At 39.3% G+C, this 23143-nt stretch overlaps 1 protein-coding gene across 6 annotated transcripts in view; it reads left to right on the top strand.

Moving 5' to 3' along the window:
- nos1 (nitric oxide synthase 1) overlaps nt 1-23143 on the top strand; it is a 119407-nt gene that overhangs the window by 75652 nt on the left and 20612 nt on the right. For 3 of the 6 annotated variants that reach the window (XM_031892798.1, XM_031892807.1, XM_031892791.1), the window contains exons 2-6: nt 3530-4634; nt 15425-15533; nt 21978-22115; nt 22199-22344; nt 22683-22845. In XM_031892798.1, coding sequence (XP_031748658.1) covers nt 3943-4634; nt 15425-15533; nt 21978-22115; nt 22199-22344; nt 22683-22845 — 1248 coding nt within the window. In that variant the 5' untranslated portion in view covers nt 3530-3942. Of the gene's footprint in view, nt 1-2408; nt 2495-3335; nt 3357-3529; nt 4635-15424; nt 15534-21977; nt 22116-22198; nt 22345-22682; nt 22846-23143 lie in introns of those variants that run through there. The other 3 variants (XM_004910501.3, XM_012968764.2, XM_031892799.1) reach the window with 2 other exon arrangements.

Below are 23143 nucleotides of genomic sequence, written 5' to 3'. Positions count from 1 at the left end.
TGCACTGCCCAGTGCTTGCAAAATAAGCATGCACCCACCATCGGGCTTCTGCTGCTTCCTTTCTTCTACATCAGGGCTTCCACCTCCATTCATTCATTTTGTGGATAAGCGCACATGTGAGTTTTATGCAACAAATCCAGCACAAAAACAGGAAATTTGCAGTGACAAATTTGAATTCTTTAACAAAAAAGGTACTTAATAAAGCAGCTAAGATCCAATGTTCGGTCTTCCCTTCCTATAGTCCAAGGCAGACACAAGGAATACTGGATAAGAAAGAGCAAGGGAGGTGTGCGTATGTGTGGGAGTAGAGTAGGTGTCTGAAAATATTTGCCTATTAAATATGGAATATTGTTTTCAATGAATTTGAGGAGCAAGAATAATTGTAGGACTGACCCTTGACAGCTGGCAGGGTATTGTTGTCATGGTAAAAGAGAACTATATTCCAAGGATGTAGCATTAAAAATCTTCTTGTAGCCAGGGTCGGACTGGGGGGTGCAGGGCCCACCGGGGCTCCCGCCCCAGGGGCCCTTCAGGTGCCCCAGCCGCGTCCCCTAACCCCCCCGAAGGGCCCCCGCCTGACGTCCTCCCCGAGCGCCTATAAATTGAACGCGTCGGGGAGGAACAGTCAGTAGCGGGGAGCGCCGGCAAAGGTCGGACTGGGCCGCTGGGGCCCACTAGGGCCGGGGCCCACCGGGATTTTTCCCGGTGTCCCGGCGGCCCAGTCCGACCCTGCTTGTAGCAGTATCTAGCTGTGCCTTTTTCGGGAAAGCTGTGTGCTGGTTTCATATTTGTAAGTGGTACTACTTCAATATGGTCAGACATTAGTGTGTACTGTTTTTGCCGAAAATTTTATTAAAAAAAAACAACAGTCTGATGACAATTGGGGTGGCTTTTCCTAAGCAATTAATTTGAAAATTATCAAAAAATGTCAGCCTTTAATTAGGTAAGAGATACAGACAAGTGGCAGTTGCTATATTTCCTTAAAACCCTGCCTGCAGTAATGGTGGTTATTCAAGAAGCACCATTAGGGAATTTTAGCCAAGTTAAGCCATATTGCTGACCCCTAAATAGGTATGGGCTTATCTAATAATAAAGATATGGCCACTGCCCAACCTTTCATCTTGTAAGTATATTAGTTTCCACTCAAGGCGACTTCGGGAAATCACGGCGCCACGTATGCCATCCCATCGGCAATTTACATCTAGTAGGATGGCATTGCGAGGAGATTAGTCGCTCGCAACAACGAAGATTTGTTGTGCGGCGACTAATCTCCCCATGTGTCACTGCCCTAGGGTTGTCTGTTTGTTTCATGAACGACTGGTGCCCCCCAAGCTATAAAGAGATCAGTTCAGTGTGTGTGATTCAGTGGGATTAACCTTTTTACCATCAATACAGCAAGGGGCCACCTCAGAGATCATTTGTAAGGCATACACTACTGAAGTTGCAGGAAATCCAAGTTGGGTAAGAACAAGGAAGGTCCTAGGTACCAGAAAGTGCTCCATCATTTTGGAAGTAGTGTTACATTTGCTTGACCAATTGCTCATATACATATTAGATCTTCGTTCAAAATGGATAAATTAATAGAAAAACAACAAAAACTCTTGGTATGTCAGCTCTTCTCTTATGATGTAAATATGCTGTGAAATTGAGTGGTGTGCAGTGTCGGACTGGCCCACAGGGATACCAGGAAACTCCCGGTGGGCCTAGGGGTCAGTGGGCCCTCCTGCCTCTAACCATTTGGTCTTTCATGGCCATTCCCTTTTTTTGCTTGGAAACAAAGAGAATAGCTTATAGTATTTAAAGAAAATAGACTAGTGGAACAAAGAGGTTAAATGAGAAGAGGAAGAAAAATAGTTTGGAGAATGGACCCGTGGTTTGAGGTTTTCCGGCGGGCCCCTGGCATCTCAGTCTGACACTGGTGGTGTGCAAGCTATTGAGACACATTAGCCCCATAACTGAGCCTAGAATTGCTGATGTGCTGCAATTTTTCACCCATTCTTCAATACTGTGCTTACTATATGAATCTATATCTGATATAAATGAGGTGCATGCTCTGACTACGTTTACTGTAAAATTGGTCAGATTAAGGAGTCCCCACTACCACACCATTGTATAGCTGGGCATATCCATCTAGACAGGTGACAGGATTCTACGCATAACAAAATGTCAGCTCTGGTGGATGCAAAGATTGCATCCAATAAAGATTACAATTTATTTTATTTTTTTGTAGGATGTACGAGGGGTACCTTTAATTCTCCATCTCCATATAAACTGGCATGTGAAATGATAAAGCACCTTTAAGAAATATGAGTTGCATAGATGTTTTCTGCTCCACTTTGAAGGGTTAATTTTTAGGAGGGTGGGAGGAGTATGAAACTGGCTGGGGTGTGCATGTGAACTATGCATCAGGTGACTCTAATTACATATACACCATTTCGAACAGCACTTGGGGCTGGAAGGAGTTGTGGCATGTGGTGAAAGAATTTGGTCACAGGTTAGACGTGAGGAAGCTTTGGCAAGGGACCCCAAATGGTTAACCCTTCCATGTTTGCTTAAGTGTTATGCTTTTTTGTTCTTTTGTAAAACTGTGAATTGTGACAAATTATAGGACATGTTCAAAAACGGAATTGTCTGAAAACAGTTCATGTCTGTCCTATGGAAAAATAATAAAGTCTTTTGAGTGCAGCAGTTACTTAGTTTTTCTATAATACATGGATTTCCATTTTCTGCTAGCACCATTGTTGAACTATAACTCACCAATTAGTGTTTGTGTTTGAGACATATTTTGGACAATAGCTGTTGGATGCAACTGATCACTAAATCTGTTTTATAAATAGGATATATAATGTTGTAGGTGTATTCAACTAGTTTACTGACAGTTTGTCTTATATAGTATATGTCAAGTTGTGGTAGATGTGATCACAGTATTGGCAAAAGAAATATACACATATTAGGCTTCATTTCTGCACATCCTTAACATTTATATTAATATAAGTCCCTGACGCCCAAATTCAAAATTGCAAAAAATCCAGAATCTAAAGTAGACAAATCCGTTCCATTTTTGGAAACATTTTAATGCACATTGTCCCTACTTTTTGCTTCAGGACTTACAAGCTTTCAATATCTGTTTAAAAAACCGTCACGTGTCAACAGCTAGCCAATTTATACCCTGTAATTAGTTGCAGCCCCCAACTGGCAATCTGTGGGTTCTGCCAAATGACAGAGGGGCTACTAAGATGCCATAGACAGTCACTATTTATTGGGATGGTGGGGGGCTGTTTGGGCTTCTGTGAACTGGAAATGCCAGGCCTATTTTGAATCCCAGCTGTTCAACGTTGTATTAGCTGTAAGCTAAGGTATACTGATTTTAGCAATAATTTAGCCATATGTTCTCTAGACGAAAATGCTGATGATATTATGAATTTGACATTTTTAGTCCATGATGATTCATTTTGTGCATACAATAGAACAATCAAATGCATCGAGTTCACATGTACTGATGGGACAATGTTTATTTTTGCCCTGGCAGCTCTACTAACTCCAAGAAGAGACTGAATGCAAAGACTGCAGGAATGTCTGCAAATTAAAGAAGGATTCCGACCAAGTTACTGCCTTTAGAAGCAATGGGCAAATTCTGAGAAGAGACTTCGGTTTTGTTTGGTTTTAGGGTTGCCTGGGAAACAAAGACTTCTCTCGTCTATAAAATTATAGCCTGCTTGCATAGCATCCTTACTGAAAATAGGATGAAAACATAAGACAGATAAAAAATATGCAAAGTCACCTGAGACTTAAGATCAGTTTTTAAGATTTTCAAATTGGAAGCAGAATTCTTTAAACATCCTATAGCCCAGTTTTTTAAAAAAAACTTGCTATTTTTAGGTCAGAAAACTGAAACAAGCTGCAATTGCTAACACTGGTTAATAGACAATAAATAAAATTACCATGGAGGAATATGAATTCAGCGTTAAACAACTGCAGCCGAATGTTATATCAGTACGCCTCTTTAAACGCAAAGTGGGCGGGCTGGGATTCCTGGTTAAGCAAAGGAGGAACAAACCACCTGTAATTATTTCTGATTTAATTCGGGGAGGGGCAGCAGAGCAGAGTGGGTTGGTGCAAGTAGGGGATATTATCTTAGCAGTGAATGATAGGCCCCTTGTAGATGCCAGCTATGAAAGTGCCCTGGAGATACTGCGTAGCATTTCCACAGAGACTTTCGTTGTACTGATCCTTAGAGGTCCAGAAGGATTCACAACCCACTTGGAGACCACCTTTTCTGGAGATGGGACTCCCAAGACAATTCGGGTCACCAGACCTCTGTGTTCTAAGTCCAAGTCAACTGACTTGACAAGTCAGAGCCTTTATAGCAAAGATCACCAAAATATGGTGGACAGTGCCACAAGTTCAGCTGGCTCTTCATGGCAGGAGGTTCATCAGCTTCTTAACTTAAATGGACTTGATGGTGGTAAAGGTGATGACATCAGTATCAGCCCTTGCCTTAATGGAGGAGAAAAAGCTAATGACATATTGAAAGAAATTGAGCCAGTTGTGAGCCTTCTGAATGCAGGAATGGACCTAAATGGGGATGGACATCGAAACGTGAAGCAAAAGGATGCGGAAGTTCAGGTTGAAAGGTAAGATTTACTAGAAAAAGTGAAATATGTCTGTAAATCTATATTGACCACAGCTATCTAGCCATCCTCTTCTCTTTACTATAGTAACGTGCATTAATCATAAGAAACACTGGAGCTTTTGTCGAAACCTGTGAAAAGTAATTAGATTTTACATTAACAGCATTTTCTCTAGAGGGATGTTCAAAAAGCACCAAATAAACAGGTGTGGGCTTAGCTTATTAGGGAACAGGACTGGAAGGGATTACTCCCCCTATCAATGGGTCCCTAAATAATGTCTATTGGTATAAGAATTACAGGCAGAATTTGTCAGGTTACAGTTGTGCTGAGTAAGAAATTTCCCCCTGGAAATGAAAGTGTGTTCATTTCATAAACGGAATGTGATCAACTGAATTTTATTTATTGTATTGCTTCCTGCTATCCTAGAAAAGGTAATTCACAGCATTGCATGCATACAGACTGCATAAAACCATATCCATGCTGTGACCCTGACACAACATGCTTTATAATGCTGAAGTCCAGCCAGCAGACCTCCATCTACTTTAGACTGTTGCCCCCAGCAACCTTGGATAGTATGTAATTTTCTCCATATGTGGAAGTTTCCTAGGACTTGCAGTTGATCTGCAGCCATGCTCAGAATATTACACTGCACACACTCTTTATGATGATTCCTTAATGGAAGCAGGAGCCTAAAACTGCTACTTTTATAGAAGAGATAACATGCAGATGTCACATAAGTCCACTGTTCTGCTTCCCTTCCTCAACTTAGGACTCCAGACGAGTTCAATTAATGCAAATACTGTAAATAGAACTCACATCGTCTGCAGTGTAATGAGGCATAGAGATGGACAGATTTAGCCCCTCTTTGCTTTACCATCTCCAACAATAATCTGTGAATACCCTTCTGTGTGCTGAATATTAGTTCCAATTAAGTAGTCTTTTGTCCCCTGGAGGAAACTCCTTGTTGGCTTCATGGCATCTGACTAAAGTCAAGACAAAGTGAAAATCACAAGTCAGAACAAAGTCACACTACAAACTTGACACACTGGAATGTGAAAATGTTCCTCTAATACAGGTCAGCACATAACCTAGAAAGTGCACAGTTTTTTTTGTGAGTTCTAGATAAATTGTACATAAAAAATACTGAGAAATATATTCTGCTGATAATATGGAGACAGTAAATATTGGGTATAGCTACTATAACAGTGCACAGAACCTTCCCTCTTTACATGTTGCCATGCTGCTGCTCTCAGCCAATATACACATGCAATAGACCTCAAAAATAATGCAAACATTTTTTAAAGCACTAAATAATGTTGTATTGTGGTCTATGGATTATGCATTTGCTGGGTTAAGTCATATTCAGTTCCCATCATGTGCATATACTAATAAAGAGATGGATAATAGCAGATTTTACAGTTGGGAGAATTGGACTGGTAGATTAACAAAAGTCTGAATAAAGAGAGAGGATAAATTAAAATACAGGTTTTAGACTGCATAGGTTGGCTGCATATGAGAATTGGCAGTTTCAGCTTTTAGATTTCATTTACCAAAAAGTTAAAAAAGTGCCATGTTTTTTGCACTTTGCATCTTGTCCCACTATAATTTGCACCTCATACCTACATGTGCACCTCTTTGAATGTAGTGCAAGTCAGTAGGACCTGGCATGAGGGCCAGGCCCGGATTTGTGGAGAGGCCACAAAGGCCCGGGCCTAGGGTGGCAGAAATTTAGGGACGGCATGCTGCCCCGCCACAACTAAATTTTTAAATTTTGCTCCCATACAGAGCAATGGGGACCTCTCCCCACTGCTCCGTATGGGAGTTTAAATGTATGCGCATGCTCGCTTGCTGCCGCTGGGGGGGGGTGCATGTGCGCTCGGGGAGGGCGACCAACGGGGGCGGCCTTGGGGTGCCCGAAACACAAATCCGGCACTGATGAGGGCTGTGGTGCTCATCCCATCTACACAGCACAGAGCACACATCTCACCCCTGGAAGGGCTAGGGACTAAAGCTTTGTGCATATGGCTCTGAGGTGTAACTAATCCCTCCTCTTATTCAACCATGATGTTCACAGTCCAGTAATGATAGTTTAAAAGTCAGAAAGGAATAGAATGCGGCTGATTGAGGTGCAGAGATGTGATAGTTTCAGCCATGATAACAGTACATTATAAAGTCTATAAATACAATGCAGCTGACGTAGTATGGGAACTGCATCAGTACAAGAACAAGCGAAGAAGATGTAACATATGTTCCGTGGGCCTTTGATACCTGATTCTTTGCAAAAGCATATGATGTTGTAAAAGTAATATGTAATATAAGTACAATGTTATATTCCTGCCTTACCAACAAATGATTTCAACTCATCAAAAAGGGCAGGTTCTGCTCCAGCCAAAGTGATTTGTGTTAACCTTTCAAATATAGAAAAATATAAGTCCAGTCCAGCTGATTTTTATTTAAGTAAATTATGCTACACAGTTGTGTGCCATTAGCATGTCATTTATATGATCCTAATTGCACCCAGTCCCTAGAACATATACACCCTTATGCTGGCTGTGCCTCTGATAGTGTATATGTAGTATGCAGTACTTGCATCAACAAACCTTCTTTCAGGTGCCTAATGAATTGGGCACTAATAAGAGTCATGTACATGGACACCCATGTGCTTCCTGCAAGCTGCTACTTACATCGCAGGTGCAAATAGTGGCATAACATACAACTCCAAATTTGGTATCACTGGTAGGGGGAAATTTTAATTGTCTTTTATTATGTCTTTTTGGGACTTTGGGAAGAAATAAATCCAGTACAACACTATGCAATGCACAAGCAATAACTCTCCTTATCTATGCACAGGTTCAGATGTAAGCAGGCTATCTTCCTCCTAGCAGGGGGCAATTCCAAATGCCTTAGCAAAGTCTAACAATATTGCATTAGCTTCCTACTTATTTCCTCAGAGAAACTTATTAGATAAATTTGACATCTGCTGTGCTTTGTAAAACCATGCTGACAGTTTGTAATTACTTTATTGATTTTGATAGTTTCCTGTGTGCAATCCCTTAATAACCATTCAAACAGATTCCATGTTACAGATGTCACACTAGCAGATTGATCATTTCTTCGCTGTGACATTGATCTCTTTGGGCATGGGGTACCACTTTTGCGTATTTCAGGCAGTACTATTGAGATAAAAAAGAATTCAGGTCCAACTTGAACAACTGGAAGCTTTCAGGCTGGGTATCATTGGGCTGAAGTAACACGGTTGTACAGGCAGTATTCATTTATATTAAGCACATTATTGCTAATAACTTGCATAAGGAATACCTCAAACAACTGTATGAGATTCTTCATTTTTAAAGGTGGTTGTTTGCAACACTACATGGGTATATTTTTCCCTGATTTTGGGACAGCTGGTTTGTTTTATTGTACAGGTACGGAATCCCTTATTCAGAAACCCATTATCCAGAAAGCTCTGAATTATGGGAAGGCCATCTTGCACAGGCTCCATTTTCAGATCAGATCAGATAAGATCAGATAATTTGAATTTAAAAAAATAATTCCCTTTTTCTCTGTAATAGAACAGTATCTTGTACTTGATCCTTATAAGGGGTAGAACAATCCTATTGGGTTTATTTAAAAGAAAAGGAAAGGTAAAAACTAAGTAAGCTTTATCAGAAAGATCTATGTAAATACAGCCGTACGCACTCACAGAAAAGCTGCACTGAATCCTCTATCAAAAGAAACCCAGGATTTATTGTTTCCTTGTTTGTAAACGTGGTTAGGATATATGACTTCCTCTCTCGGAAAAATCCTTCATTCTGGGGGCCAGAGTGTGCGCAGCTCTCTCCTCTCTTCTGCTCCCCTCTCCCATAAGAAATCATAAAATTCACTCCCCCCACCCTTAGGAATTTGCAGTCTGAGCTATAAGGGCTAAAGTGCAAGCAGGAAGCTATGAAGACCAAGCTAAAATGGGTATTATAATGGCTGTTTCTTGTGTGTAACTTTACTGTTACTTGTCTCATGCAGAAAGCCTATTTTCCTATTTTTGCATGCTGGGCTATTGGAAGTTACAATCATTAGTGTAGGCCTATATGATACGAGTGCGGGCAAAGTGATGCCCTATGGCAGTGTAGACACATAAGAAGCATCAAAAGCAATGGCTGGGTTAATGGAGGGATGTACAAAAAAATGGGAAATCAGTACTTGTGAGTTTTGAGTATAAGTAGTCAGTGTCTGAACTTTGATATTAGTTTATCAGTACAGGTATGGAACCTGTTATCCAGAAACCCATCATTCAGAAAGCTCAGAATTACAGGAAGGCCATCATGCATAGACTTTATTTTAATCAAATAGTCCACTATCAAAAGAAACACAGGATTTATTGTCTCTTTTTTTGTAAACATGTTGTTCAAGTGTCTGACTTCCTCTCTCAGAAACATCCTTAATTCCCGTGGCCAGAGTCTGCGCAGTTCTCTTCTTTCTCCCCTCTCCTGCTCCCCCTCCCACTAGAATGCTAAGAACTCCTTCCCCACTCCGTTAGGAATGTGTGATCTGAGCTATAACCGCTAGACTTTAGGCAGGAAGTGGAGAAAGCTTCTAAAGCTGTTTACTCAGGTATAGTAATGTTTCTGCAGAATAAATATAGAGTTCTAGGTGGCACTAATGTGGCAAATCTATTGCCAGTAAAATGCCAAAATGACTTTTCTTCTCCTTTAAAATGATTTCCTTTTTCTCTGTAATAACAAAACACGCACAGTGGCCCAACCCCCACATAGGAATGACCAACAGGGGGCCACAAGGGTCACAGGGACCACTGGCCTAGTGTTTTAAGTAGAGATTTGGAGGGAGCAGATTGGAAAGGAGACTGGAAGGATGCCAGGGACAAAGGTCGGGATGACCAGCAGGTATAGAGACCTAGGAACTGGCAAAGTAAGGAACCAGGGTTTAAATAAGGGCTCTCTGCTGGGAGCTCACTAGGGATTGGCTGCAGCTGCCAATTAATGCAGAGTGTAATTAGGAACCTTACAACAGAGTAAGCCTATACCTCCAACCTGCCTGAATAGGGAAGCGGTAAGGTAACAGGCTGCAATATACCAGGGACCTAATTCAAACCCAGCAAAGGAATGGACTGAGGGAACAAACTTTACAAAAACAGGACATTGTACTTGATCCCAGCTAAGATATAATCAACACTTATTGGGTTTATTTAATGTTTAAATTATTTTTTTAGTAGACTTCAGGTATGGTCATACAAAATGCTTGGGATCTGGGGGTTTCCACATAACTGGTCCCATAACTGTATTCGATTTTATGTAGCTAAAAATCAGTATACTATATAATCATTATGTTACAGGAGCAAAGTGAAATTAAAGGGGCAGTGGCACTCCAGTTTTTAATAAGAAGGATTTAATTATTTGTTTTGTATTTGTTCAATAAAGTATAAACATTTAGAGATTTTTATTAACAAAACATCAGCGTACATTTAAGAATGAGTTATGATCATTGTATAAAGCCGCACATACATGGGCAGTACCAAATAACTGGAAGGCTATATTTCACCATGATGAAACCATTCATGTGGGCACATTTGATATTGAAATTCTTTCCCGAATGCATGCATCACTAATAAACATATAGATGTTTTGCTCAATTGACTGCATTTCATTTGCATTGCAAAGAAATATACAAAAAGATGGGTTGTCTATAAATAAGAGAATTCTTACTAGTTCAATTAAAATACACAGTAATATATTAAGCAAGGCGTGTAGGAGCACACTCCCAGTGGGAGTTACTAGAGCCACTGCCCTATGGCAGTGTTGGCCTGTGCCAGGGCTTTGACTTCCTATGGAACTACCCTATTGTAAAATGAGCAACACTACTATTTTTGTGTAATTACAATCTCTCTCAATATGAACATCATAAGAAAGCAGATTTGACAGTTATGTAACAGAGAAAACTATCAGCTACAGATAATCCCAAGATTCTATATATAAAGCATTTGCCTAATATGTTGTAGAGAAATGGAACCTGTTATTCAGAATGCTCAGGACCTGGGGATTACCGGATAAGAGGTCTTTCTGTAATTTGGATCTCCATACCTTATGTCTACTAAACAATTATTTCAACATTAATTAAACCCAATAGGATTGTTATGTCTTTAATACGGATTTCCCATATCTTAGTAGAATCAAGTACAAGGTACTGCTTTATTATTACAGAGAAAAGGCAAATCATTTTAAAAAATTTATATTATTTGATTAAAGTGGAATTTATAAGAGATGTCCTTCCCATCATTTGGAGCTTTCTGGATAATGGGTTTCTAGATAACAGATCCCATACCTGTACAATTAAAAGATAAAAGTAATGCTAGCATATTCCTAGCAAACATGGAAATGTACTGTATGGATGATACTTTCAAATAACCCGTACTATTTCTGCTCCTGGAGCATTCAGGCCTCATTGCTGAAGCATCTTACAAATGTATGCATCATTATATAGTTCTCTGGAGCCTGGCAATAAAAATTCAATTCTATTCAGAAACAGTGAGGAAAATGGACAGACATGAACTGTAAGGGGTTATTTCAATACAGACAGCTTCACCAAGGTGGCATCTAATGTTTGCCAATCAATTCATTGCAACAGGTAAAGTGACAAAAATCACATTACAGGCAGGTTTCAGTGCAGAAGCTCAGCTCTTGCATAAAGATTGTTGGCTGATGAGATTTTAACATGTTTCGAGACTACATAAAGAAATGTAATGAAGATGAGCCCAATATAGATCCTACACACTTTTTTGCATTCATAGCTTTGTTTCTGAATTTTAGATTTTTTCAGTTACTGTTTCTTAATTTATAGTTTAAATCTTTATTTTACTTCTAAAATGCAAAATATCATGTTTTCTTCACTGGTACAATGGTAGTTAAATGCAAATTAACCAATTTAGTATAATTCTACTGCAGATTATCCCGCTACAAACACAATGCATCATTCTAGCAATAAGGGTACAGTTCAGTAATGTGCCAGCTTTAGTTTTGGCAAGTAAATTGGGGGCCCATGGCCAATGTACTCTTGGACAGATGCATTTGTGTAAATAACTTCTAACTAGAAAATATTTCAGAATCTTGGAGAAAATGTGCAAGCTCTGAAATTATTGGTAACCACTGTACCTATATCCAAAGGTCTCCATTGTGTTCTATAGCCGAGCTGTCCAACTAGCATTAGGGTTAAATTACTAAGACCCTAGGCAGAAGTGCAATAGCAAAAAGGTGTGCAAGAGCGTGGCACTAAGTGCTTGTGAAGCAAACAGTTCTGCCCGGGGTCTGGCAGATATGCTTGATATCAGAATTTTGTAAGCTCTTTATCTGAAAGCATCTGCCACTCTGGTAAAGAGTAAGTGCCCCATTTATAGGCCACTGGGTAATATTTGGAATTCTATTGCTATGACTTTTTTTGCATTACAAGTTATGCATGTGTACTGTGTTTTTTGTTTTACTTTCTTGTATGTCTCTAGATGTGTTTCTAGAATTGTGTGTATGTATGTGTATCAGAAGTTATACTGGCTTCTCTAGCATAATTGTCTGGAAATAGAATCTGAAATGTTCTGAAAGTTTGCTACAATTCAAATCTTAATTAGCTAATAAAGGAATCACCTTTACAGCACTTGTTGTTTTTTTATTTACAAAATGTTAGTGTGTGGTATGTAAGAGTGAGAGTTAACAGGCAGCACTGTGCCCAGGCTTAGAGGACTTTACAGAACTGCTGGGGATAAATTATAAAGCTTGGGGATTTCATTGGCAGAAGAGGACTGAAGATTACAGTGTTTTGTGTGAAAATATCTTGTACAACCCAAAATTCAGTAAATCTTCTTGTTGGAATTATAAAGATGCCATGTATATATATCTATGATTCCCTTGTTCGGAACACACAAATACCATGCCACCGTGACTACTTCAGAATAGCATTGCTGGGATATGATAGTAAAGTCACAGCCTACCATTTCCAGAACTACAGAAAATCCAAGGCAGTTTGTGCTGTGATGTATTTTAAAGACTTTACTATAATGAAGCCTTTATAAAAGTTATTTACTCATTTACAACTGGAGCTGCTACTGTGATTTAGTTATGTTTTGCCAGGTTCAGGTAGGAACAATACATTGCCATATCATGTGAACAACAGTTTCTTTTGTTTCTGAAGAACAGAAGCAAATTGTATGTTTTGTGTGGTAAAATGTCATTACAAATAATTATGATCTTTTGTATCACAATGTTTGCCTCTCTAAGGCATATTTATATATATAACAACTTTTCCCCAGACAGGACAAACAGCACTAGGCACTGCATAGCACTACTGTGCCCTGTTTAAATACTGTACTTTTTGGTACTGGATGCTAACAATAAAACACAAGATGGCCTGTGCCTTACTATAGGCTTTCCATGGTGAAACTAAGAATATTTAAAAGTCACCAAGAAGTTCCATGACCATATAAAGGGAAAAGGTTGAGTGCTTTTATACAGGTCATGGAACACTGAGGTGACTTTTAATATCCTCATATTTTACAACAGGACATACATTATTTATTATAATACACAAGTTTCAACGAGTCATGTGACAGAAATTACATCACTAAGCACCATTTATAAGGATATCATTTACAGGATATTATGATAAAAGTTATCCTGAACTAATCTGAATGCCCAAACCAATATAACAAAATAATACATATGCCTAAATGACACAAAACCAAAATATTTTTGGTGTGTACACAAATTAATAGGGCTCACTAATCTTAAGGTTAAGTCCAGGTGTGCACATTTTAAAATTGTTGTAGAACTTTATTCAGATATATTTAATTATACATAATAGCCTAAACCAGGCATCCTCAAACTACGGCCCACAGGCCAGATATGGCCCCCCAAGGTGATGCAAGGACGCAGCGGGGAGTGAGAGGACACAGCGGGGAATGGAAGGACACAGCGGGGAACAGGAGGACGCAGCAGGAGGTTGCAGGGGGGAGCAGGAGGATCCAAGGCGGAGCCAGAGGAGGGAGTGGGAGGACACTGGGGGGAGTGGGAGGAAGCAGCAGGGAGCAGGAGGAAGCAGTGGGGGAGCAGGAAGCAGGGGGGAGAGGGCCATAGTATGAGGACACTGGGGGAGGACTTAAGTTTGGCCCCCCCAACAGTCTGAGGGACCATGAACTAGATCCCTGCTTAAAAAGTTTGAGGACCCCTGGCCAGAACAATATAATCAAATAATAACCAATGCCATTTTGGAAGGAAGGAAAACATTTTAGATGGCATTTTGAATCACCTAGAAACTAATTAGAAATACTTTATTGGGTTGAGCATGACACGTGTGTCTTCTTGCAACATTGCCTACTGTATTTCTCAGTATATATTTAAATGAACTGTACACATTGTTTAAAGGTGCAGATTTAAATTTAAGAATTTGATGAGAATTCATCAAGCTATGCAATTTTAGTAAGCAAGCTAAGCCATTTGTTGTCTGATATTATGAAAGAGATATTAACTGGCAGCAATATTCTAGTTAGTATAGGGGAATTCATCCATGATAGCTACCATTTCAGTCAGTGAGAATAGCTAGTGAGGTTGTTTCTGCTTTACTTGGTCTTTGTTATGACTAATATATATAATATTTGGTTGACCTACTCCTGCTGATAATAGGCCATATCTCCTGCTGACTTCTTGTAGAGGTGGCAAGTGGAACCAGATAATGAGAAATGGGGCAAGAACAAAAAGAGTGACTGAGAGTGGACAAGACCAAGGGGAATATTTATTGGTTGCTATGGACAACACCACCGGTGATGTTGTTTTACACACTATAATAAATATGCTCCCAATTCTTAAAAAAAGACCATTAAAGAAGTTAGGAAATCCCTTCATTTAAAATAGAATGGAGCATTCATCTTTAAATATGCACCCAACATCTATTTCCAGTACTGTTAGATCTGTCCTTTAAAAAGGAAGCCAAATGTATACCCAACATCAAATACTTTTAGTTCATTGAACACCATGGTACAGATGTATCATCATTCAGTCTCGCTGGAATGTTGACTGATTTGATGGAATCAATAACCCAGTTCAATCAAGATTGCAGTCTTTGGGGTCAGGATATCATGACCCCCAAAAAGGTAAATACCCATAGCCTTTAAATCCCATACTTGGTTGTAGGTAATGTTTACACTATTTTAAAGCTTTTTTCCCGATTCATTCAGTGATTTGTCAAGCAGCTTGATAAATCCAAAATGATAGTGAATCTGGCCATAAAATTCTCTGCAAATATATGCTGGTAGAAGAAAATAAAATGATCAGATGATAATGCACGAACAGAAATGCTACACTACCTTTACTGCTAAAATCATCATGAGAAATGAGTTGCAAAGAGCAAGGGTTTTTGAGTAGAGGCTTTAAATTATATACAAAAGGTGCAAGCCACAGAACAGACATGACATCAAAAACATATTTGTACACTCATTCTCTTGGCTTTTCAGATGTTCATGAACCATGACTTCCATAACCTGCACATCTCTCTTTTACAGCTCATTTACCAGATGACGTGTAGAGTTCCGGCTGTTCGGCACAGCCCTGTTTAACTTTAGGGTACTTTCATCTAGGCAAGGAACAGACAAATTAAAATTACTGTTGTATCAAAATGATAAGAAGTAGGGGTCTGGAGCTTGTGCTTTATACTGAAAACCATGAATAAAAAAAAATAGGACAGTTTCATAATTAAGGCAATATTTGAGACATATTATGATTTTATTCTGTACCTTTTATATTCAGCAACTCGCAGACACAACCAAGCACGCAGAAGGACCAAGTCAATGGTATCTGGAAAAACAACAACAAGATGCCTGTGGTTTTAAACAACCCATATCTGGAGTGTGAGCAGGTAGGTAAAAATGGACAGCTTCCCAATAAAATTGTACAAACTGGACAAACATCTTTATCCTAGTTTTACTTTTTTCTGTTAATGCCCAAGGCTCAGTTTGTTGTGCTGTAAAATCCAGATGGATGTTCTTGAGGCTATCCCAGTTGCAGGAAGGCTTGCTTCCGCGCTTAAACTGTCACTTTGAGTTCAGACAAAGCAGACTCAAAATCCTGTTTTATAGCGTTTTAATCTTGGATGTTGCACCTATTCCAGACTACAGTATCTTATGCCAGTACCTCATATGCCATCAAGACTTGAATCTTTACAGAACAGGGATTCACTGTATCTAAAAAGCAGAATCTGCGATATGTCAGGCTTGTATTCTACTATAATCAGAGCATGGATCTCTAGGAAATATTGTGGCTGACAAACAGGATTACTGTTCTTGACTGTAGCTAATGTTCTTGCAAATGAAAATACTCCAGTACTTCAGAGGTAACTCATGGTGGCTTTGTGACCTCTTGCTGTGTTATCTCAATGCAGCTGATATAGCTTTTAAGTTTGAAATGTACATACATTGTCAATTTCATGGGAATTTGGTGTTGCTGGGTCTCCTACTATTGTTACAGTGAGTATTTCCTCTGAGGGGTAGTATGATGGGAAATGGTACAGATTTTCAGCTTTCAGCCTGTTCAGCTAGCAGCATTTGATGCTTCATGTCCACTGAATATCAGTCTCAAGTTTTGCAGCTCTCTGTGAATAAATGATGATTGTCTCTAGCAGCTGCTGGGGCTGTTTCCTAGGTGCACCCTGGCTTTTCCATACAAGTCTGAGACTTGCGTAGTGTGAAGCATGTACTTGTGCTGACCACAATGGTAGCTTGACTGCATATTTAAATGGATTTAACTCATTCAGTTAACAACATTTAGTGGTCCATCAAAAGAACCAGCCAACAAGGCCAAATATCTCCTAAGTATATTTTTAACACTGTACCATATGTGAATACTAGCCAGACTTGTGCATACATACAGTCATATGCATTGTTTTCAAATAGGCTAAAATAGCGATCCAGTAAAGGGCAGTTGCCAGGCCCGGATTTGTGGCTAGGCCACAAAGGCCCAGGCCTAGGGCAGTACAAATTTAGGGGCAGCATGCCGCCCCACTGCAACAAAATTTTTAAATTTTGCTCCCATACGGAGCAATGGGGACCTCTCCTCACTGCTCTGTATGGGAGTTTAAATGCCTGCACATGCAATCCCTGCAATATCCCTGCAGTCAGTTATGTGTAAAACCACTTTCATTAAAGGTACTTGCATATAAATATGAACTTGGCACTTCTGTATAGTTGTGCTTGGCACTGCTTGAACATTCCTGCCTTCTGTTCCAAATCAAGTGCTGTTGTGCCTATTGACACAGGGGACTATGCAGTCAGGGACTACTGCCACCACCTGACCAGGCAGTAACTCAAGACATCCAAAACAATTCATGCCAGAAAAATTTTGTAAAACGCTGTGTAAAATACAGTGGCTTGCAAAAGTATTCGGCCCCCTTGAACTTTTCCACATTTTGTCACAATACAGTCACAAACATGAATCAATTTTATTGGCATTCCACGTGAAAGACCAATACAAAGTGGTGTACACGTGAGAAGTGGAACGAAAATCATACATGATTCCAAACATTTTTTACAAATAAATAACTGCAAAGTGGGGTGTGCGTAATTATTCAGCCCCCTTTGGTCTGAGTGCAGTCAGTTGCCCATAGACATTGCCTGATGAGTGCTAATGACTAAATAGAGTGCACCTGTGTGTAATCTAATGTCAGTACAAATACAGCTGCTCTGTGACGGCCTCAGAGGTTGTCTAAGAGAATATTGGGAGCAACAACACCATGAAGTCCAAAGAACACACCAGACAGGTCAGGGATAAAGTTATTGAGAAATTTAAAGCAGGCTTAGGCTACAAAAAGATTTCCAAAGCCTTGAACATCCCACGGAGCACTGTTCAAGGGATCATTCAGAAATGGAAGGAGTATGGCACAACTGTAAACCTACCAAGACAAGGCCGTCCACCTAAACTCACAGGCCGAACAAGGAGAGCGCTGATCAGAAATGCAGCCAAGAGGCCCATGGTGACTCTGGAGGAGCTGCAGAGATCTACAGCTCAGGTCGGGGAATCTGTCCATAGGACAACTATTAGTCGTGCACTGCACAAAGTTGGCCTTTATGGAAGAGTGGCAAGAAGAAAGCCATTGTTAACAGAAAACCATAAGAAGTCCCGTTTGCAGTTTGCCACAAGCCATGTGGGGGACACAGCAAACATGTGGAAGAAGGTGCTCTGGTCAGATGAGACCAAAATGGAACTTTTTGGCCAAAATGCAAAACGCTATGTGTGGCGGAAAACTAACACTGCACATCACTCTGAACACACCATCCCCACTGTCAAATATGGTGGTGGCAGCATCATGCTCTGGGGGTGCTTCTCTTCAGCAGGGACAGGGAAGCTGGTCAGAGTTGATGGGAAGATGGATGGAGCCAAATACAGGGCAATCTTGGAAGAAAACCTCTTGAAGTCTGCAAAAGACTTGAGATTGGAGCGGAGGTTCACCTTCCAGCAGGACAACGACCCTAAACATAAAGCCAGGGCAACAATGGAATGGTTTAAAACAAAACATATCCATGTGTTAGAATGGCCCAGTCAAAGTCCAGATCTAAATCCAATCGAGAATCTGTGGCAAGATCTGAAAACTGCTGTTCACAAACGCTGTCCATCTAATCTGACTGAGCTGGAGCTGTTTTGCAAAGAAGAATGGGCAAGGATTTCAGTCTCTAGATGGGCAAAGCTGGTAGAGACATACCCTAAAAGCCTGGCAGCTGGAATTGCAGCAAAAGGTGGTTCTACAAAGTATTGACTCAGGGGGCTGAATAATTACGCACACCCCACTTTGCAGTTATTTATTTGTAAAAAATGTTTGGAATCATGTATGATTTTCATTCCACTTCTCACGTGTACACCACTTTGTATTGGTCTTTCACGTGGAATTCCAATAAAATTGATTCATGTTTGTGGCTGTAATGTGACAAAATGTGGAAAAGTTCAAGGGGGCCGAATACTTTTGCAAGCCACTGTAAATGGCAAATTTATTAAGGTGTGTGTTTTATTTTACACCGTCCGAATGCCAGATTTTACGCTGTTATTTTAAACCACTTCATACCTTGTAATGTAATCCATTAAATTCAAAGGGAAAAATTCAAGCACCAAGTAAATGGAAAAAAAATGCAATAGATAAATGATTTTCCCATAGCATTTTCAAACTGCTAATTCTGTTTACACCAGATTTTTTACACAGAGGCACATAATTGCTGAAACTCATTACACGTACACAAGTACACCATTTTTTACCCGCATGATGTATTTTTCACAGTTTTTTACACAGCATGATAAATAGGCCCCATAATGGAAACACCTTGCTTATACCTTTGTTTAGTTAAACACAGTTTTAAGATCAATTAAGGAATACTGTCATGGGAATATGTTTTTTTAAAAAACACAGTTAATAGAACTTCTCCAGCAGAATCCCGCATCTTTTTTTTTTTTTTTAAAGCACAAACAGGTTTTTTAATATTTAATTTTGAAATTTCACATGGAGCAAGTCATATTCTTCATTTCCCAGGGTGGAACAACCATGTGACCTGTGCTCTGATAAACTTCAGCGGCCAATCAGCAGAACAATGGGAAAGTAGCAAGTTAGCAGCTACAGAATAGCACTCAATAGTAAGACATAAAAGTCCGGCTTGGGACTCCTCCAGTTACATGGGAGTAGGGGAAACAATAGGTTACCTGAAAGTAGTTCTAATGTGTAGCACAGGCTCATTCTGAAAGCTCAGACTCAGGCACAAGGCACCGAGATGGCGTTTACACACCAATATTACAGCTAAAAAAATACATTTGTTGGTTCATAAATAAAATTATAAATAGTAGAGTGAATTATTTGCTAGGAGATGTAACTGAGAAAAAAAGAGTACACTATAAAAATCACGACAGATTTCAAATCTAAGCTAGTTTTATGGTCCTAAGGCCATATAGGCACTTCATTTACTACACTACATTCGTTTATTCGTGTTTGTAAACCCATAATTTTGTGAGTACCAGATTTCAAAGAATGTCTTATTTCCATTATGAAAATGCTATTGCTACACTGGTGAGTGGTTATTTAAACAAGGGAGACTCGGTGTCTTACATGGTAATAACAGTTGTTGCCTTCCTCTAGCTGACACATTCCTGTCTGTTATCGGACTACTACTATATTCATACTTCCTATATGAAAAATGCAGTTTAGCCTACCACACTTCTGATCATTTGAAAGATTCTCTGTATCCATTGTCTCATTCTGCCCCTTAAACTCAAATTGCTACCTATTGTGTTTAACCTCCATTATGGATGTTTCAGTGCAAATGTATGCAGCACTTTTTTTTTTTAATCACAAAAGACAGCACAAAACAACTTAAAGGTAACATTGCATTATTCAGTGCCTGTCTAATAAAAATAAAAAATCACCAAAAAGAAACATAATCATAACATACTGCTGGCTCAACAATATTTACTTACTGATAATAAAAAGGATGGGATACCTTGTCAAACCTGCCCCAAACTGTGCTTTAAGATCTTTTCTGCTTTTCGTTGCAACCATTTTACTGCAACTGTTCTCTTCTGTTGTCATCAAATGTGTGGGTTTCTATAGCTGTCTAGGAGGTGCTCCATTTTTTCATGTGGATATTAATTTCTCTTAGATGCACATGGGACATTTTCCCCCATACCAGAAGGTGTAATAATCATTTGATTATATATATATATATATATATATATATATATATATACCCATGAATAAGTGATCTCAATCTTTAATTTGCTTTGAAAGGGTTGCTCATGCCATGCACTGCTACATTTTCTTTATTTACTTTTCCCATATAAGTGAATAATAATGTAGGAGTAATAATTCTGTAAATTATGTTGTTCATTTTAATGGGTTTAATGCACGAATATGAAATGACGTGAATGAACATTACCACTGTCCTTGTTACGCATGCTGTATGATCGGATAACATTAAGCCTATAATAATAAACCCACTGCAGATAAAAGAAAAACAAATCTGGATGGATGTAAACACTCTTATTATTGTTTTCTTGTTCAAGGACTGTTGTAAGGCTCATTCACATCATGTCATTAAATCCACTTAAGTGAACAACACAATTCATTCTTACTCCTACGTTCTGATTCACCAATGGCGGTGACCTCTGCCCCTCAGCTGGTACTTGGCATTGCACATGAGGATTTTAGGTTTGTTTGATCACCCATAAAATTTGTCATTTAGTAGTGTAAGAGCACCAAGGGGCAGAAGAGAATTGCGTCTGGTTACTTTTGGCTATATAGTGTATATGTGGCAAATAGTATATATACCAACACCTGCCTAGCATTTGTGTTTATGTGTAACAAACAATGAAGAGGGCCATCAGCGTGGGAGTCCCAGATAGTCTGCTGCTGTATTCATCATTCATCTAAATTAGGAAAGATAATCTAGTGAAGTAAAACATATACACACTCACATAGGATGATTATGGGATTCCCTGGCAAATTTGGCTGCGATTTCGCTTTCTCTGCAAGCTAAGCTCCTTGACTATGTTAGGACTGTTAATCCCTATGACTAAACGTCTGCTGTAGTCCTGCCTTAATCTGCTTTTAACTTTCAATTTTTTCATAAATGCAGGATTTCCCTGCTATCTTATAAGTTATCCTTTGTGGGAAAGCAGAGGGTATTCTCTTAATACCTGCCATGGCCTTGCCTACTTCTCTACACTCGTTAGGGATTGTCCTGTGAGCAAATAGGAACACAGACAAATTTCTTCTAGTAGGTATTCATTAAAAGTGCGGTGAGAGCTGCTATATTGTTTGCAGGGGGTTAACAGTAGAGGTACTAGATTCAGCAGCTGCTAGAGGGCTCAGAAATATAGGCCTGACTGTGTTTTGGATGGATGAACAAGTTGAATTTATGCGAGCAAAGCATCTGAATTAAGGGTTGGCAAAGGAACACTAAAATACATTGCTGTGGTCCCAATAACTTGTAGTTAGGATCAAATATAATTACAGTAAGTTGCACCAAATGTGAATTTATAAAGGGGCAAACACCATGGCAGGAAACACAACTAACATATCATGAATGAACTTCACAGTTAAATGAATCAAATTAATGTTGCTTTGATTTTGTGAATTAGTATTTTTCATACAAATTCTAAACCAGAATGGACAAATATATGACCTTTTACAGCGGGTGTGTGTGAGCAGAAATACATCTGAAATACATCTGCACCTACACCCATAATAATTAGAATAATTAGAATAAATGAAAACAATAATTGTCTCAGTTTGCTCCCTCTGTAACTCTCTTTTTACTGCTTTGCTGAAATGTAGGTGACATTAACTGGTAGACATTCCCCTGCAAAGAGCCAAGTGAATGGTAGTCCCTCCAAATGTCCTCGTTATATGAAAATTCGTAACTGGGAGACAAACACTTCACTTAATGACACGCTGCACTGCAAGGCTTCCATGGTATGGTATATACTTATATTTGTACTGTCAGCCATAGGGTAGTTAATGTGCATTAGTGAATATGATGTCCTGTGTTCTTTTAGCCAACACCCTGCACACAACAGATATGCATGGGGGCAGTGATGACGCCACCACATTATGTTCGCAAACCAGAGGACGTCCGGACCAAGGAGGAGCTTCTTCCCCTTGCTAAGGAATTCATTGACCAATATTACTCTTCAATGAAAAGGTAAAGTTGTTAAACGAATGACGAGTGAAAGTAGTGCACAATAAAGATTACATTAGTTGATCCACTAGAATTTATAAAGCATTTACTAAAACACAGTGAGCCTCATTTACAAAAAAAAGTGTTAAATTGCAACAGTGTATTTACCATAGGAAACCAATCAGATTTTTTCTTTAAACATCTAGCCTGCAGAAAACTGATCAGAACTAACTGCTGCATGGGGACTGCACTGGTGCAATGTAGCCTCTATGTTAATAACACAATCTCAGTGAGTTGCATGCAACCCAAATCCTTAAGTACTTATCTTTTTTACTGCCACTCTTTTCCTCTGTTGCTCAAAGATTTGGCTCCAAGGCACACATGGACAGACTACAAGAAGTAACAAAGGAGATTGAAGCTACAGATACTTATCAGCTACGAGATACAGAGCTTATTTATGGAGCCAAGCATGCCTGGAGGAATGCATCCCGATGTGTGGGGAGAATCCAGTGGTCAAAACTGCAGGTCAGTGACTTTTCCATCTATGCCATCTGTGCATTCACATCTGTGCATTCAGCATCGAAAATGATAAAAGTGAATAATGTGGCTTTGTTTAGTCCTTGTGATTAACTGGGGGTAAAAACCATATCAAACATTTCTTCAGGGAAACCCCTGTTTAAATCCTGTTTAGGTTAACATTTAGTATGTTATGTATTATTATTTATTTTTTTATAGTTTTTTATTTACTAGCCTTTATCTTCTGCCTCTTTTCAACTTGCAAAAGGGGGTCACTGACTCCAGCAGCCAAAAAACTATTGCTCTG

This window comes from Xenopus tropicalis, chromosome 1 (assembly GCF_000004195.4).
Source record: "Xenopus tropicalis strain Nigerian chromosome 1, UCB_Xtro_10.0, whole genome shotgun sequence".
Taxonomy (NCBI): Eukaryota; Metazoa; Chordata; class Amphibia; order Anura; family Pipidae; genus Xenopus; species Xenopus tropicalis.
Note: the sequence above shows the minus strand (reverse complement) of the source record. Positions and strands in the feature narration are given on the sequence as shown.